Consider the following 18391-nt stretch of genomic DNA (forward strand, 5'->3'; position numbering starts at 1 on the left):
CGGCAGCGCCGCTGCCCCCGAGGGACGAACACCGCCGGCACCGGCCTCCGGCCCTCGGGACGCCGCCGGGCAGTCCCGCCCCCGGCGCGGCTCCACGGGGCGGGGCCGCGGCATGGCGGGGCGGCGCTGCCGGGAGGCGCCGGCCCGTTGGGAGGTGCCGGCAGAGCCCCCGGGAATTACTGGGACCCGGCGCATGGAAAGCATTAGGGACAGCTGGCTCTGACGGCCCCCGGCCCAGACCTACGCACCCGGACATCTCCGAGCCGCTCTTTAACCCCTGCCAGGGGCTGAAGTTCTTCGGCCCAGCCTCCCTTCACTCCGTTCCCGAACTTTAGGGTGGGAAGTGGAGTTTACAATCCGGAAAATGTTTTCAAAATCCTCCCCTGAGCAGCTGGAGGTGAAGAGTTTCTTTGAGCTGAGGGTGGCGAAGCCCTGGAACAGGCTGCCCATGGAGGCCGTGGTGGCTTCCTCTCTGCAGACATTCCAAACCCACCGTGTTCCCATGCCACCTGCTCCAGGTGACCCTGCCTTGGCTGGGCGATTGGATTAGATATCTCCCGAGGCCCCTTCCTCCCTTAACACCTTTGTGACTCTGTGATGTGTGGCTGCTGGTAGTGCAGGTCTGGGATTGTCTGGAGCAGAAGTGAGGGGGCACCTCACCCGCTGCCACCAGGGCAATCGCACAACGCAGCCGTGATTCCATGGTGATTCCATGGCCCTTTGTCAAATAATCCAGCCTCCAACTGCAGAGAGCTGGTCCCAAACACTAATGCTGCTCTTAACTACATGCAGAATCATTTAGGTTGGAAAAGACCTCTAAGATATTTTCAACTTGGCTCCTGACTGCTTCTCTCTTGTTAAGGCAAACAATAAAGAAAATTGAAATTCATCATCAAGGACTCAGGAATTTCAAAAAGATTTTGTATTTTACATTTGGAAATATTGCAAATATGCTTAGAGTAAAGCACCCAAAAAGCACTTGTTTGAAGAAAATTTCAAGCCTAGAAATGACAGCTTGGGTTGATGAAGAGAGTCTTTTCTAACCAACAATGTCATTACAAAATGCCTTAAATATTACCAAGCCCCAGCTTTTAAAGACATGGTTTTTGCCTTGTTATGTTCAAACTGTCATGAGTTTTTCAAGACATTCAGCAGCTGAAGACTTAAAATTGCCACTAAAATTTCACACAGACTCTATGGTATATCCATGACTCTTTAACTCCTCTCCTTTCCCTGTCTTTACTCTCCTGATGTGTTTTACAGGCAGAAATCACACTTCTTCCAAGCTCATATTTTGCTGTATGAGAGAAGCCAGTCTCTAGTGGGAGAGAACTTTAAAGATATTTTTAATTAAAAAGAAATTTGATAGCTGTAGAATTCACAGATCATGCTTCCTCCTCTTAGCAGGATGGCACTGACATGTTAAAAAAAGCACAATAGTGTTGAAGTAAAGGTGACACACTTCCACCCTCCTGATGTTCTCTCCTCCAGCTTTTTTCCCCCCACAAAAGTGCAGCTCAGGGAATCCATGCAGAGATTTGGCACTATTTGTCAGCACCCAAACAAGTTATAAGATAAATCATGCAACCTAATTTTAGCCTTGGCTGGCAAAGCCAACATCGCTGTTATCCTAATGCCTATAATTTGGCTCAGATAAAGATGCTTTGGAGGCAGAATTATTTAATTATGTCAAAGGCTGTTGGCCGACTAAGGCTCAACAGGCTTCCAGCTGGCAAAGGCATAAGGGATGCTCTCCTTTACAAGGGGCAGGTTGCCTCAGGATAAACCACATAAACTGGAATGTGATCTAGGGCTTCTCATGTCCAGGGGATGGCAAACATGGCTGTACCCTCAATTTCTCAAGCACTTTGGCAATTCAGCTCTGCCTAACCACTGAGAACCATCAAATAACACTAGCAGTTCAGGAGATATTAGATTCTGGGGGTTTTTTTTTCTATTAATTGCAGTACCTCTCACAGAAAGTATTGCTGGGAGTAGAGGCTCTGTGGACTGGGCACAGTGTCGTAATTGCCAGGAGTGAATCTTCTGTCAGCAGGACCTCATTTAACTTTTTGATATTTTATTTAAAAATTTTTAGTGACTTTGTTATAAAATCGACCTGAATATTTAAAAATTAATTAATTTTACATGTTTGTGGCAGTAGCAGAACAGCTCCAGTTGCATCTTCAGTGTTGTTCATGCTGACCGCAGTGAAGGATGACAAATATTGTCAGAAGTTCCAGACAGTGTTATCTGAAATAAACTTTCGTTCCTTCATGCAGTTTTACAGAAGCATTGTTGTTACACGTGTTCTTACCTTACTACTGTCAGGGGAAGAAACCCTGGTGTAAATATAAGGTAATCTGGTCTAAGCTCCCTGCCCAGGCAGAGTCAGCCCAGAACACATTGCACAGGATTGCATCCAGACGGCTCTTCAGTATCTCCAGTGAGGGAGACTCCACAGCCTCTGTGGACAATCTGTTCCAAGGTTTGCTAGCCTGCAGAGTAAATAAGTTCTTCCTCATATTCAGGCCCAATTTCCTGCGCATCGATCCCTGCCTCTCGTCCTATTGCTCGGCACCACCGAGCAGAACCTGGCTCCATCCTTTTGGCACCTTCCCTTCAATACTTATAGACATGGATGAGATCCCCTCTCAGCCGTCTCTTCTCGAGGCTGAGCAGGCCCATCTCCCTCAGTCGGTTTCTCACCGTGCCGCGCCGAGCCCCCACACAGGGGGCGCTTCCCGCCCCCGCCATCCCCGACCCGCTCCTCCCTTCCCTCCCTCCCCCGCCCGCCCGCGGGGCACCAGCGGGCGAGACCATAAGGGCGCAAATGGGGGGGAGGGCGACCGAAGAGGCGCCACTCACGGCGCCGAGGCGCAGTCGCGGCCCAGCCGGCAGGCGCTCGCCACTCGTTCCTCCGAGGCACCGTGAGGGCCCTCAGCGGGAGCGCGGCCGTGGCCGCCGGGCAGCCCCGCGCCTCCCCGTGCGGCGGCGGGAGTTGGTGCGGGCCGGCGGCGGAGGAGGCGGGGGGCGGCGGGGGCGCGCAGGTGAGCGCGCGGCTGTGTCTGCTTCCGGCGCGCCCGCGTCCCCGCTCCGCCGCGGCCGGGGAGGCGACGCCGGCGAGCCCCGCTCCGCGCAGGTAACACGGGCCGGGGGCAGCCCCGCCGCCCCCGCTGCCGCTCGCAGGCGCCCAGGAGGGGAGCGAGCCCACGGTCCCGGGGGGCCCCTTCCCCCAGCCCGCGGCTGTTCGCTCCGGAGCCGGCTGGCGGCAGCGCGGGGGGAAGGGCGGGTGCTTGGATGTGTCCCTGCGCTCCGCCAGGCGGAACCCGGCCGGCCCCGAGGTGCTCCCGGGGCGCTGCAGGTGCGGGGCAGCGGCCCGGAGCCGGTGTTGCAGCAGGAGGCTGCGGAGCGGAATTCCTGCCTCCCTCGCGCCAGGTTCCCATCTGCGGCGCGTGTCTGCAGACGTGCGAGCTGCTGAGATGACAGATAACACACCCGCTGTCAGCTTGCCCTTTAAAAGTGATCGTTTAAAGCAAGCCAGCCAGCCGTCTAAATTTGTTTTTGGTAATTCTTAGCTGCCATAAACAAAACCTGCTATTCTTTCTCACGTCTTGAAGAATAAGAGGCACGTAAAAATGAAAGGGAACCTTTAACAGCTATAGGAGGAAAGCACTGGAACAGATTGAGGCTGATGTTGTCAATTTACAATCGATAAGGTTGTAGTTACTGTAATTGTATGCTTGAACTTCACTTGCAGCAAAAGTTTGCAGGATTCAGCAGAATTAAGACCTTAAATTATGACCTTAAATTGCTGTATGATGATTTATTAATTTGTATAAATTATTCTGTATTTCACAGTGTATTGTGACTGTAAGAGATAGAAGAGAGCAACCACAAGCAGGAACATGTAGAAAGCTTTTAAATTTTAATTTTTTTTATTTGTGTGCTGGTTTATAAGTGTAATTATTATGACCTCATCATGATATCACTGCGGTGTATGCTGTTGGCACCTCACAAATGATAAAAAGTGCTGATTGTAGAGTTCTAGAGAGGCTCAGGGAAAGACACCATGTTGTGTTGTGGTATCTCAAAGGGTATTTCAGCTTTTATTGGCTATGAGTTCAAAGATAAGATTTGTGTATATTTTATGCTGAATGAGACACCTGTACTAACTGAACATTTTTTTTCAGGTACCTTGTTGATACCTTGCAGAGGCAATGGAGGCAATGATGAAAACCCTCTTGTAATCAAAGCATAAAGAAAAAATATTCTTCGCTGTGCAATACTCTTAGTATCATTCAATGCCTACTATTTCAGAAGATGAAAAAGAAAATGGTTCTGGAAATAATGGCAACACTGAAAACAGACCTGGGAAAGAATCCCCAGAAGCTTCTCTTCACGATCCCGTGAAGCCATACTGCATGTCAGACGCCTCCACTGCATCCTTGGTGTCTAGGGAAGATGGGCATTATCCATGGGGATGTCCTGTGACTCATACAAGGGAGAAGTTTTATACCATCTGCTCAGACTATGCTTTTTTAAACAGAGTCACATCTATTTGTAAAAGTCCAAGTGCTTCAGTTAGTGCCTGTCTATCAAGTAGTGCTGCCTTAAATGTTGGGAATAACACACCTAACTTACTCAGTGTTCAAACTGGTGCTTCAGAGATTATCTACAATGAGGATGCTAACTTGGAAAGCTTGCCTGGCAAACTTGGAAAGCTTCCACTGGCATGGGAAATAGACAAATCTGAGTTCAATGGCGGGAACTCAAATCTGAAGAGCAAAGCAGGTGAGATGGTGATGTTTTGATGTGAAAGGAAAAGGCTTCCTGTTTCTGGCTTGTTGGTGAAGTGAGCTGGGCATCTCACGTGTCCTGTCAGGAAGTGCTACACAAGAGCCTGTACTTCATTTCAAGGAGCCTGCTCATCAGGATAGGAGAGAGAAAAGAAGTAAAAATCAAGTGTAACTGCCAGGAGAAGTGGATCCAAAGCAAGGCTCACTTCTGCTTAACTGTATAGTATTTGGGGTGGTTTCTTCCTCCCTGGCCTTCCCACAGTGTTGTTGGAGTGGGTTTTTTTCTTTTGTTTTAATAGGACCTAGTATGTTATGCATCTGGATGTATGGCTTCAAAAGAGGACAAAAATATTTCTGCTTTAGCATGTGGCCCAACTCCCCATTTTCTACTGTCACAGTGGCATGTAAAAAGGAAAGGACTTTGGGTGTATATTATTATTAAGGGATTTGCATATAAGTTTTTGTCAGAAACTGTAGCTGGTTGCAAGGCTGGCAGTGAAAAACAAGCATTTCATTATGTTCTGTTCCTACATAATGTTAGGAGATGGGAGATCCACGTTGGTCTGAGTCTATTTCTGGGGTGGGTGATTTAATGCATTAGAATAATCAGATTGACTTATCTCTCTAAACAGTTGGGCAGGTCATCATTAATTCTGTTCATGATCTAAACTCCATGTTGTTTACAGAGCTAATGGCAGCTTTACAAACCTGTTGACAATTTAGGTTGTGTATTTGAGCTTTCTCCTTTCAGTTAATGTTTAGTCCCAGTTTACGCTTACTAGCACAACTGGTGTCTACTGTATGCTATTACTAAAAGTACTCAAGAAGAAAGCTGCCAATAGCAAACTAGACATTCATTTGATTCTGAAATTTGGTTTGCAGGCAACATGAAGAAACAAGGGACAAAGAAAAAATCCGTGGACAAAAAAAGCAAACAATACAGGGAGTGTCCTCAACGTTCAGCTCTTGAAGACGTGAAGGAGAGAAAAGTGTTGGACCTTCGGAGATGGTAGTATTTATGGATTCATTTATGAAGTTAGGAATTTATGAACTACACTAACCATGTAGTTCCTCAGTAAACACTGTTGCTAGTTACCTGATTTCAAACTTCTCAATAATGTCTTTGTAATTTTTTTTAGTAGAGATGTTAAGCATATACACACTGTCTCATGCATTCTAGAAGAAAAATTAGAGCTTCCCTCCCATCTGTTGAAATTCTTAAAACATTTTTCTCTCTAAACATGCCCTTTGCTTTCAGCAAAGGGAAAAACTTACATGGGGATTCATTGCAAAACAAAATACAAGTTCAGTAGCATGGTCAGGCAAAAAGTAACCTTAAATGTACCACTGATATGTTTTACTTCTGATGTTATTTTTTTACTGGGAAATACTTGATCAGAATCCATAATTTCTATACAACCATTATTGTATTAATATAGTTCACCAATTCAATTAGTTTAATGCATCTGTCTGGTTCTAACTTTGTCTATGACACCAGAAAGTTGGAGTTAAGCTAGGGAATCTGTGACCCAGAATGACATTCATTAGTAAATTGGTAGAGATGTGGTTTGCCACAAGGGCACGTGTTAGAAGGGACTGGATAAAACCATTTATTGTATTAGTACAGAATCATATTTTCCTACAGAATCATTTGTACAAAACTCCCATGGGGCTGTTAGAAATTTCACTGATTTATATGAAATAGGGTAGTGGCATCTGGCAGATAAATTGATTAACATATTTCTTAATTTTTGTTTTTAAGGTACAGTTGTTTTGGTTTTTTTGCTTTTTTGTTTTAATACAGATGACATAAAAACATTCAATATAACGTGGCACTTCAGTGACATAGCACACAAAAAAGTAGTTCAGGTTTGTCATATATGCGAGTCAAGATTGTGTTACTAATATGTTTGAGGTTTTTTGTTTAAGGTATTGTGTTAGCCGACCTCAATACAAGACTTCCTGTGGAATTTCATCCTTAGTGTCTTGCTGGAATTTCTTATATAGTACACTGGGAGCTGGAAGGTAAAGTCACACATAGACTGCTTTGCTTTGCCTCTAGATTGTCAAAAATATGTTTCTAATTACAACACTTTTGGTTTTTTTTAAGTTTACCCCCCATCACTCAAGAAGAAGCCTTGCATATACTGGGTTTTCAGCCCCCATTTGAGGAGATTAGATTTGGTCCCTTCACTGGAAATACAACTTTAATGAGGTATGTTTGGCTCTTTTGATGCAGCTAAGAGATAGAACCTTTAAAAACATGGTACTAGTTCATTTATTTATAAACAAAGGGGCTGACATGATAATTCTCTAAAGTTTTAGAGTACTCTGACAAATGAAACTTCTCAAAAGTTGTTTGCACTGGCCATTTTGAATGGTGTTGTTATACAGGTCAGATCAATGTGAAATTCTATTTGGTTTTTGGTTCAGTTTGTGTAATAGTTATATAATACTCTAATATTAGAGTCTAGTCTCCTGGTTAGGAAACTTTCTCTTTACACTTATTTTCCTGTTTTTCAAAATGCATGTTAAATGCTTGGTAATATCACTGAAATGGCCTGAAAAGACAATTGATACACTATTAGCTTAATGTAATTTAAGAACTGAAAATGAAGTAGTGCTGAATCCTTGCTGCATTGAAGCTGTTCAGGAACAAAAGCATGGGGCTGGAGTCACAAAACACTTTGAAATTTTTTATCACTTCTGCTCTGCTGTTTCCTGATATTTAAAGGTTGAACCTAAATTCTTTGTACTTTTTAAAAAATATTAAATTAATAAGACATTCTAGGATTAAACAGAGCCAAGAAGCATATTGTACTAGAGTGCTGAACATTTTGACAGGGCTTTGGTGTGTTACATTTTGGTGAGATTAAAAACTTTTGCAGTATTCTTGCTTGCTTCATGAATTGTATTTTATTTAGTTAATTTTTTTTTAGGGCAATATATAGTATTTGGCAGATCAGGGTTGTGCTGGATTTGAAAATGTGGCAGCAGTCTATTCTCCATCTAGCATACTGGCTAGATCATTGGAAAATGTAATGAAAATTTCCTTACTTGCTTTAGGAATTTCAGATCCAGGATTTGTATCACTTCAGGAGTATGTCAGGCTATAGCAACTTTATGGTAGAGTAACTCTTAGAGACCAAGCTGATGTAATGTTCTGTCTCTTTGTGTCAACAGTCTGTACAGACAAAACTTAAATTTATAATTCTTATTTGATTTCCTCTGAGCATTTTCTGTGCAGCAGAGAAGTTACCCATCTTTTTGTTTTCTTTTTTTTGTCTGCCTTGTCCAATGATTTTGAAGAGCTTAGCAGATTGGGAAACAGAAGGGCTGGGAGCCATCCCCATTACCCAACATAGCTTTATGGTTGAGGTATTATTTTCAAACATGTGAATTTGAATCTTCTAATGTGGAAAAATTGCTGGCCTGTCCTCACTTGGTGCTGTGGTGAGGAGTTGCAGTATGAGGCTCCTGTAATGTTCAGGCTTTGTAAAGTTTAGGTGAGAGAAACCCAACAGGATAAGCAGGAAGTCTCACTTGGAGGGTCCCTTCTGGTGTCTGAGATTTCATTTATGTACCCTACAAATCACAGTTGAAGTTTGGCGCCTCAGAATTTGTGTGTCTTTCTAAAGGCTGAATAATTGAACATTAGAGGTGACTGGGCTAAACACAATAGGATCAACATTTCACATCCAGATCTTTGGTTATTATGTATCTGTGTCAAGTCTGGAAAAGCAAAGTGAAGGAAAAGGCTCTGTGTATTTACTTCTCTGTCTAGGATATGTTAAATTTTGTATTGGGTGTTGTGGTCATCTACAATCTAAATATTAGTGAGGTAGGTACTTAGTAGCACACCAAAACTTTTTTTCCTAAACTGTCAAAGAACAGGAAAAGTGTGAGAAATGAAATTGCATCTAATAACTCTTGAGTTACTACAATCTTTAAGCTTATTGTTTCAGATGGTTTAGGCAGATAAATGATCACTTCCATATCAAGGGATGCTCATATGTTCTGTATAAACCTCATGGGAAGAACAAGACAGCTGGAGAAACTGGTACGTAGCTAATGCTAAAGTATTCATCTCACAGTGTATAAATTGAAAAATCCTGCAGTGTGTACTTTTGACAGGACAAAGTCTGTAAGTAATACTTCCAGTCCAATATAAGGTATCAAAAACTCCAAGTTGGCTGATTTTTCTGGTTTTACTTTTTCTCTTATTTAGCTAAAAATTTCATTTATACTTTTATTATGATAAAACACATTCTGTGCTATGTATTCTGCTGTCACAGAATTGGAATTTTAAGATATCCAGGAAAACAACTGCATTTCCAGTTCTGTGTTGGTGTGTGTGAGGATTTCTTTGCTGTCATCCACTGGGAGAACAAAAACAATTTGTCCTTACTTAATGCTTTATGCTTTTAAAAAACCCAGTTTTAAAGGTAATGAACTGTTATGCCTGGCTGTAGCTAACATCTCTCTCTAAAGTTAGGTGATTATTCTCAATTAGCTTATGAAGTCGCATTTTTGTCTACTTTTTAGGTGTGCTGTTTAAAAAATTTTACTTTCATGTGCCATTTACTAGCCTTTGGTATAACCTGGGTAATTACCTTACAGCTGAAAGGTTCTTTGAAAGCACAAAATCATGCTGAGAAGTTTAAGATATTATTAAAATGGATTGGTTTTTTTCTTGACATCCCACTTGAAAATTGTCATGTTTCAGTGCCGCTTCTAGTCTTCTCCTGAAACTGAGCACTGTGGTCACATTATAAACCATTGTATGCCTCTGTGTGTTCCTGAGACTAGGAAGCTACAAGAGGCTCATGATATCAAAATGTTTGAGTGTTTTCTGTGGTTTCAGTATTATCATCAATGGGTGCCACATCTGACCTAGGGCAGCTGGGACTGCATTCTGTTGCAGTGTGTATTTCCTGGGTTAAGAGATACTTCTGGTTCTTTTTTAAGTTTGATTTTGATCTAAACATAAAGCATACATTATATTGCATTTCCCTGCTACAGAACGTGCAGCAGATAGTGTTTAATTTCCTGCCTGGTACAAAAAAATAATAAGTTTGAAATCTAAAGTATATTTTGTGCGTGCCTGTCAGGTCATGTCCTCCCACTTAAAAAGCATATAACTACTTTGTTGTCAAATAGGTGGTTTTTGTCTGCTGACTGTGTTACACAGGACCCAAAGCAGCCTGGCCTGTAACCTGATCTTTCTGTGTAGCTGCAGGGGCCCTAGCCAAGCTAACACGTGGACTGAAGGATGAATCAATGGCCTACATCTACCATTGCCAAAACCATTATTTTTGCCCAATTGGATTTGAAGCAACCCCAGTAAAAGCTAGTAAAGCCTATAGGTAAGATACTGTGTTTATGCTTATTTTAGTGGAAGAAACATACAGAAAAAATTACTGCAAATTGATACAATTTTTCTCCATAAATAATGGTTCAGTTTGTGTCATATAGGCATCTGTCTGAGCTACAAAAACACTACATTGTGATTTGAAGGGACTGACTTAAAATGTAACATGACTAAACAGACTACATTGAGAGAACTTAAAACAGAAGAGTGTGAGTGGTATTAAGAAATTGGTTTTTTAAGATCTAGCCATGTAGAGAGAAGGTAGTTATTTTATTGAAGGACAAGTGAAGTGCAAAATAAAAACATATGGGCTGAAAAAAGGCCAGGTGGGGTCTTTTTTAAGGCTAAACAATAAAAAGACAGGTAATTATGGGGAGAGTCTGTTTCTAGAGAGCTTGGAAGGGAAAACAGAGTGTGTGTATGTTGCAATTTATAAACTAGAAGGAAAAAGTTTACAGTGATATTAGTCCTTCATGAGGTGGATGTGATGAAATTTACATTTAGAAACCAGTGCTTGAGTATGGCAATGCAGGGGTTGTGTAGGTATCTCAGAATGGTGGTTATGTACTATAATGGTGATTGTAAACTTCAACTACTGGCATGTAAGACATAGAAAAGTAAAGATATGTGAAGAATTTGTTACCGGGAATGGGGGGAGAAAAGCTAGAAGAGATCTTTGGGCTAAGACATTAGGTTTGGCTTTTTTAACAATGCTTGAAATGCTGGAGTGCTTCTAAAAGCTTAATATGCCAGTTATTTTAGAATAAAAATGCATTTCCCTGTATAATAATTTCAGATTTGTCAGTGACACTATAACACAATAGTTGATACAGTTTTCAATTAAATACAAATTTTAAGAAAAGGTAACAGCATTAATAGTCCTACAGAATTTGGGGAGAGTATTGCATTGAACCCACAAATTTTAACTTTGAAAATATTAATTCTTGAGATACATATTAGCTTTTGTAAGGCATTTACCTTGCTGCTTGATGTAGAGTAGTGCTATGTGTTGTAGAGCACTCTGTGCACTCTCTTGAGGAGAGTAGATTGTTTTACCTCATTCACTGAGTCACATTAAGCTGTTTTTCCTCTCTCAGAGGGGTTGCAAACATGGTATGTATTAAAGGATTCTGTTGGACTTTCTCTGTGTTCAGCCATTGGTCAGTATTTATTAGTATTGTCATAGAGCACAAGTAGTCAATCCCTGAGAAAATTAGCAGATACCAGAACTGAGGAATGTTAAACAATGAAAAGTGTAGGTTACTAGTACAAAGTGAACTTCTGCCTATTTGCTTGCTGTGCAGTCTGACTTTGAGGTAGGGTCACATCAAGGAATAGAGAATGCTAGCTCTGCTTTTGGAGTTCAGAATGGTCATTGATTGGGGTGGTAAAGCATAATCATTCAAATCTAATTGGTTCCCAGTGTGAAGATTATGATAGGGTTAATTAAAGCTTTTAATATATGAACAAAAGAATACAGTTTTTTATTGAGACTGAGTTCACTGACTTGCCAGGTTTGTGAGAAGAGTGTAAAAAATATTGCCCAAGTAGAAATCCAACATATCAGTCTACTTGAGTTTACCAAAACATTAATCTCTTGCTTACTCAATCAGTTAGGAAGAATCTGCACTAGAAGACCAAGGTAAAAACAAAAGTTTACTAGACCAAAAATACAGTCTGAAAAATAATATGGTCCAGTGTGTGGAAACATAACATACCTTTTAACTGATTTAAATTTATGTTGTTTAGTAATGAGTGAGAAACATAACATGCCTTTTAACTAATTTAAATTTATGTTGTTTAGTAATGAGCCATTTACCCATGGCTGAAATGGATTCTTAGTCACTAGTAATGTTATTTTTAAGTTGACATTAGCTTTCTTTCTTAACAATAGTTCTCTTCTAACAATATAGCATGAAATAAAAAGTTCAAGAAACTTTTATAGACTTACTTTAGGCTGGAGGTCAGACCAAACGAGCATCCTGTTTTCTTTGAATTTTTTGATCCTACTGAGGGAAAAAATAAGTTTTGTTTTCACTAGGACTACCAATAGATTCTGGAGCAGTTCTTATCTGTTTATCTGTTTTTGCACTTACAAAGTAAAGTTTTTATTTAAAACCCCAGCTAAGAAACATTTTAGGTCCCAAAAGAAGTGGGTGGATAGGTTGCTAGGCTGAGCTTAGAGACAGTTCTTAGGTCACCCACAGACTTCCTGTATGATCTTAGGTTGCTGGATTTGGACTCAGGAGACCTGGGTTCGGTTCCCAGTTCAACCACAGACTTCCAGTGTGACTTTAGGTAAGTCCATCAATCTATCCTGTGTCTTGGTTTCCCATCTTTGCACTGATGGAATACATTATTTTACAGGGAATTTTTTGAAAGTAAATAAATTGTTCCAAGCAGTCAGGCCATATGCTGTCTAATACCCTAGGCAGTAAAATGCCAGGTTTTGTCACAGTTGAAACTGATGTAGTTTTTAATGAAATAATTATACACAGGAAGTCACGGAGCAGTCCTGTGTATCTCGTCAGTTTTGCCCTAATACCTGTTAGAAATTTTCCTTGACAAGGTCACTGCAAGCTTTGAGCTTCTTGGAAGTTGATTGCAAAGTAGTATTAGTTCAAAGGTTTGGATTTCAGTATCTGGTATTGGATGTTTGGAAGGAAGAGTTTGAAGTTGCCAGTTTTGTTCTTACAGTTTACCCTACAGCTCTTAGTAACAACTGTCTTAGTAACAACTGTCAGCCAAGGTATAGTTTAAAAATAGTGGAAAGGACTCTTTCATGTCTGTTAGACATCACGGATAGGGAGGAAGCCGTTTGTACCACATTTATGTGGCTTTCCACAACTCTTATTTCTGTTGTTTCCTATATATTTATATTTACATCATGTAGCAGACTGTCATTCATCCAAATAAAACTGCTTTTAGTGAAAATCTGTCTTCCTCTCAAATAATGTGCAGTAGCATCCCAAGATTTGCTTTCAGGCCTTGTGAAACAAAAGGTTCCCTGTACACAATTGTGAGCACTATAGCACAGGAGCTGGTTTTTAGTTTGGCTGAGGAAACAGTTTTAAATGTTAGAAACTCCTAAAAAGAACAAGAGACTGTCAATATCTTTCTCTTTTTAGTATGCACAATAAATCTCACTAGGATTGTATCTTCTATTGAACAGAGGTCGTGTCCTGCAACAAGAAGTGGAATATTGGATCTTAATTGGAGAGCCCAGCAGAAAGCATCCAACAATACATTGTAAAAGGTATGTTACTTGGTAAGAATGTAAAAGAATGTTTTCTCTCAAAACAGTTTGTAGTTCTCAGAGTCACTGAGTGACTTTTTAGTTCTTTTGAATGAATATATACATGTGTATATATATGTATCTAAAAGAAGCAGATGCTGCTTTAGGGAGAAGCTTTGTGTTTTGACTTCAAGGCTGGCTCTGCAGTTTTATATCACCTGTCAGAACATATGTGGGCTGCTGAGGGCCCACATTTCTTGTTTGAGTGTGACACAGCTCATATTAGTCAGGAAGAAAAGGCAGTTTCAGCTGTCATCATGCCAGTTGTGACTTACAGACTGCATGGCCCTTGGAGGAGTTTGCACTGGAGCTGAAGACATCCACGGCTGTGTCTGGGATGTGCACAGAATATTCTGCTGCTGCTGAGATTGTGCACAGGATATTCTCCTAACTCAGGTGCAGCCTGTACTCTGTTGTGTTATTTGCTTATCTGTGCATTCAGACAGTACATTTAAGATGAGATTTGACTCAAACAAAGTTGGTGTCTAAACTGGACATATAGGCTAGGAGAACTAGAGGGTGCTGTGTAGAAATATCATGGATTGGTTATTTTTAATTTTTTTTTTTTGTCAATGATGTGACCTGATCAATAACTGCAAATACCTGGGTATTTTGGACTATGAGATTAAGTGCAACAAAATTAAAATCACAGTATGCATATGATTACTGAGAAATGGCATATTGTAGGTCCCAAGGATAGAACTTTGTCATGTGTTATATTAGCTACAAGTGGCACAGGAAGAAGTTTCAGAATATATAATAAAACCATTTCTAATACTAATTTTGATTGTGGAGATATTCTTCCTCCTGCTGCACTCCCACTGAGAGCTGGCAGAATGTTCTGTGCTTAAGGAAAGGGGGCAAAGGTTGGAGTAGAAATGTATTTTCTCAACTTGGAGGATGGTGTTAGAGAGAAACAGGTGGTTTGACATTGATAGAAATGAAAAGGTGATGTAGGTTTAAAGAGGTCTGGAATGTGAAAGCATTTGTTTCAGTTGGGCTGGAAGGAATTAGGAATCTTTGAAAAGCTGAGTGAATTGGAAGTGATTGAATTGATAGTTTAGAATTAAATAAAATGTAGGAGTGAGTTATGATGGGAGCTGTCTGGTAAAAGCGCATTTAGTGTGCAAAAGAAACCAAGGAACTGAGCAAAATAATACAAAAGAGTAGTAGAGGTTTAAATTTCAAAAAGGCTAATGTTTCTCCTTGCCTAAACCACACTTTGCTTCTTTCTTTTCCAAACTGATGAATTGCTAAGTGTAAGGAATGTAACTGTGACTCATGGTGCTCTTACTCATTTTGGAAGGTGTTTCTCAAGAGCAGGAATAATCACTGTGAATGCTTTGATTAAAAGTGACATTTTTACATCTAGTTTGATGTCTTTAATATTGAGGCGTTTGTAACTTTGCACATTCATTTACCTTTAAATCACTGATAACACTAAAGCTACAGGTCTGTATTTGTGTGTATGTGTATGTGAGTCTTTGTGCTGCTGAGGTTTAAATATCAGCTGAGTGGTAATGATTTTATTCTGTAGGTGGACAGATATTGTCACTGACCTAAACACTCAAAATCCAGAATATCTAGATATTCGACACCTAGAGAGAGGATTGCAACATCGAAAAACAAAGAAGGTAAGGTAAACTAGGATGGGAGGAAACTCATGGCAGGTTTTTGCAAACTTGCTCATACTTCAGCAGTGTAAGATAACCTCACTAAAGGAATTTGTTCTGTTATGAAGTGTTGCTGAAGACAAAAGTATAATGTGGGTTCTTGCATACCAAAGTAATTTAGATTTACTCACTGGACGAGATGTAAAACATCAGTAGCTTGGTATATGCCAGGATGAACCAGGATGTCTGTGTATACAGAATGTATTTGGTCAGAATATTTAACTTTGTTGGTTTAAAATGTAGCTGCAGCAAGTATAGGGATGTTCTGCAGACAAATTACATAGCCTTTGGGGCATGACCCTCCAGTGACATTTAAGTGGGAAAGAAAGTACAATTGAGTAGGATCAGGCATAAGTGAATGTGTGTGTCTCCCTTTAGTGGAGTTACTGTCAATGCATGTGGCTTTCTTTCCTATAGATAGGGCTTGTATCTCATGGGTTGAGGATGTACTGGTGATTTGCAGATTGAAACTCTGTGAGAAATAATAGACTGTAGAGATTATTTTAGATGTGAAGACCCTGTGGAAGACTGTGTCAGCAAGATCAGAATGGACCAGAACAGCTAATTGCTGAGAAGATAGCTAGAAAGTAAAAAAAGACTAGCAGAAGATGAGTGATACTGGCCTATGAAGGATATAATGGATAGCTTAAAAGGATTAAAAAGATTAATAAGAAAGTAGTAATTGAATCTGGGAAATAATCAGAACTGATTGATGCAAGTTGTGTATTTCTGTATATGATTTTGTGGTGTTTTGTTGTTTGTTGTTTTTTATTCTTTTTCCTGGTTTGTATGTTGTGGCACTTCTTGTTTGCTTTCTTTTTGAAAGTATCATGTTACTTGCCAGAATGTTGATGTCAAGTATCTGTATATGTTAGAAATGTGCCTGTGGTGTGCATTTAACAAAGAACCTTTTTTTCTTTGATTAGGTTGGAGGAAATCTTCATTGCATCATTGCCTTTCAGAGACTTAACTGGCAAAGATTTGGTCCTTGGAATTTTCCATTTGGGAACGTTAGACAGAATAAACAGTCCCAAACACAAGGGCAAGGAATTTCCAAATCTGAGAGTGAAGACAATATATCTAAGAAACAACACGGGCGACTGGGTCGATCTTTCAGTGCTAGCTTTCATCAAGAATCTGTGTGGAAGAAATCTAATCTTCGGGAGAGGAGGAACAGTGGGTATCAGAGTTACAATGATTATGATGGAAATGATTAAAATTAACTTTAGATGATAGAGTTGATATATTAAAGTTAGTTTTAATCAAAACATATTAGGGATTTATTAGTCCTAGAACACATAAGAATAGAAATTATGGTATAAGATACAGCTTCATAATTATTAAATATAAATACGTTGATATGGTTGCAATAGATGAGATCTGATGTATAAAGTGACAGATAAGCACAGATTGTTGTAATTTTGCAATCAAAGGTGAATATGATAGCAAAATCAATCATTTCTTTTAAAATAATTGTACTATGTCCTGATCTGTGAAAACAAAAGAGCAGGTTAAAATCAGTCAGTGTAATTAACAGACTTCATTGAATATATTTATTGTTCAAAAGCATGAAAAATTATGGTATTATAAAAAAGGGTTATTCTGCAAATGGTGTAAGGATAAAAGTAAGCATTGCCTTTGTTTTTAGCACTTCATTTTAGTAAGGCTGCCCATATCCAGTGCAAATGAAAAAAAAGATCACATAGGTTAGAAAACCTTGTTGGATTTACAAAGAGAATGTACATTCTCCATTTAATTCCCATTTGACTTTTGTCAGTCAGATAATCATATCTTGTCAAGCAGGTCACAGTTCCTTTTCCCTTATCTGGTTGCCTGTTTTTGACTCTGAGGAATCACCTGTTCGAGGATGGAACTTCTCTATTACTTTTGCTCTGTGGGTAAAATGGCTGAATTCTTACCCTGGAGCCTCCTGAGAGCATGGACTCACTTAACACAAGCTTATGAAATTAAGTATTAAAAGCTGCATTTACCATTAGCCAAATGAGCTAGCTGAACACTGGGTTCTGTTGGCAGTTCTTTTCCTTGTTCAGTCTAAATCTCTGTCCTTTGTCTGCTGCTTTTTTCATTTTGTGTGAAGGGGATGCAAGTGCTGAAAATTGCTGGCAGCCCCGATGATATACCTCTCAGCCAGCACACAATTGAAGCTTTTTCAGGTGTCCCTGGTGAATTATTTTTTTTCCTTTTCCTTTTTCTTTTTCTCTTTGCTTGATAAATCCAGTTGTTTGCCCAAACACATCTCAACAGTTGTATTGTTCTGTGTACAAATGTTCATACCTGCTCAAGGATTAATTTTTTGACATAAAAAGATTTGTCATGGAATGCAGGGGTTTTGTAGGTTGCTGCTTTTGTTAACCAAAAATGGGAGACTTTTAGACTTTTGTTCATTCAATAAAATTTGTTTTCTATCTTGTTGTTTGCTTTTCATTTGTCTTGGAAATGATGGCCCTGCATTTAGTGAAGGTCTTCAGCAAAGTAGGTAAGCAACAGATCAGAGTTGCAACTACTGCTTAGCAAAGTAGGTAAGGTCCCTTGGGTCATAAAAAGTGGTGCTTGGTGCAGCCACTGTGACTTCTGCTATTTAATTTCTCAAAGCCTGCAGCCTCATGACTGAACAAAATTCATAGGTTTTGAAATTTTGTTTTCCGGATGAGCTATTTTCAGCCTCTGTTTTTGCAAGCTGAGTTTGGGCTGATGGCCTCAGCTTTGTTTAGAGTACTTGAGCTGTATTCTTTAGGGGATTTAGGACTTACATAGCGAGAGTTCCATGTGTCTCTCTTAACTTTTGCTTGATAATGACAGTTGCACTGAGAAACGGGGTCTCTCCTCTGATGCTAGCTGGCTGTTCTGCTTAAGTAGGTTGGGATGAAATTCTGGTTTTACATTTATTTTGCTCTTGGGCTGGAGACTCCCACACTTTATCCATAGAGTATGGATTCTTCTAGCATTAGCAGGAGCCAAGTGCATGTCCTTGGGGTTATGCTGCAGGGAGCTTTCCCTAGGGATTCCCTGGGTGGGGTGCACTGGGACTGTGGTTAGGGCAGAACAGAGAGAGCACAAGGCTGCAGGGGAAATCATGTTTGGGAGTGGGAAAAATGGGACTACTTTTGGTCTGCATTGTGGGATTTTGTTCTGGGACAAGAGGCTTTTTCCATTCTCCAACCAGAGAAGGGCAATAGAGCTGGTAAAGACTCTGGAGCACAAGTCCTGTGAGGAGCAGCTGAGGGAGCTGGGA

General features: G+C 40.3%; 1 protein-coding gene across 3 annotated transcripts; it reads left to right on the forward strand.

Annotated features, from left to right (window-relative positions):
• The first annotated feature begins 3068 nt into the window (after positions 1 to 3068).
• BIVM (basic, immunoglobulin-like variable motif containing) lies at positions 3069 to 17564 on the forward strand. 3 transcript variants are annotated; one of them, XM_063149640.1, is made up of 11 exons: positions 3069 to 3142; positions 4194 to 4794; positions 5682 to 5808; positions 6729 to 6824; positions 6910 to 7014; positions 8765 to 8859; positions 10033 to 10165; positions 12397 to 12468; positions 13343 to 13426; positions 15003 to 15099; positions 16065 to 17564. In XM_063149640.1, exons 2-11 carry the CDS (start codon positions 4305 to 4307, stop codon positions 16353 to 16355), a joined length of 1590 nt encoding a protein of 529 aa, XP_063005710.1. In that variant the 5' UTR covers positions 3069 to 3142; positions 4194 to 4304; the 3' UTR covers positions 16356 to 17564. The 3 variants fall into 3 exon arrangements, with proteins under 3 accessions (XP_063005710.1, XP_063005711.1, XP_063005709.1); XM_063149639.1 differs by lacking the exon at positions 3069 to 3142 and adding an exon at positions 3405 to 3567; XM_063149641.1 differs by lacking the exons at positions 3069 to 3142; positions 12397 to 12468 and adding an exon at positions 3398 to 3567.
• Positions 17565 to 18391: the final 827 nt, after the last annotated feature.

Source organism: Melospiza melodia, chromosome 2, assembly GCF_035770615.1.
Source record: "Melospiza melodia melodia isolate bMelMel2 chromosome 2, bMelMel2.pri, whole genome shotgun sequence".
In the NCBI taxonomy this organism is placed as follows: domain Eukaryota; kingdom Metazoa; phylum Chordata; class Aves; order Passeriformes; family Passerellidae; genus Melospiza; species Melospiza melodia.

Coding starts and splice junctions, on each gene's coding strand:
- BIVM (XM_063149640.1), top strand. CDS start 4,305: ATGCCTACTATTTCAGAAGATGAAAAAGAAAATGGTTCTGGAAATAAT. Junction 4,795..5,681: donor AAATCTGAAGAGCAAAGCAG/GTGAGATGGTGA, acceptor TTTGGTTTGCAG/GCAACATGAAGAAACAAGGG. Junction 13,427..15,002: donor CCAACAATACATTGTAAAAG/GTATGTTACTTG, acceptor TTTATTCTGTAG/GTGGACAGATATTGTCACTG.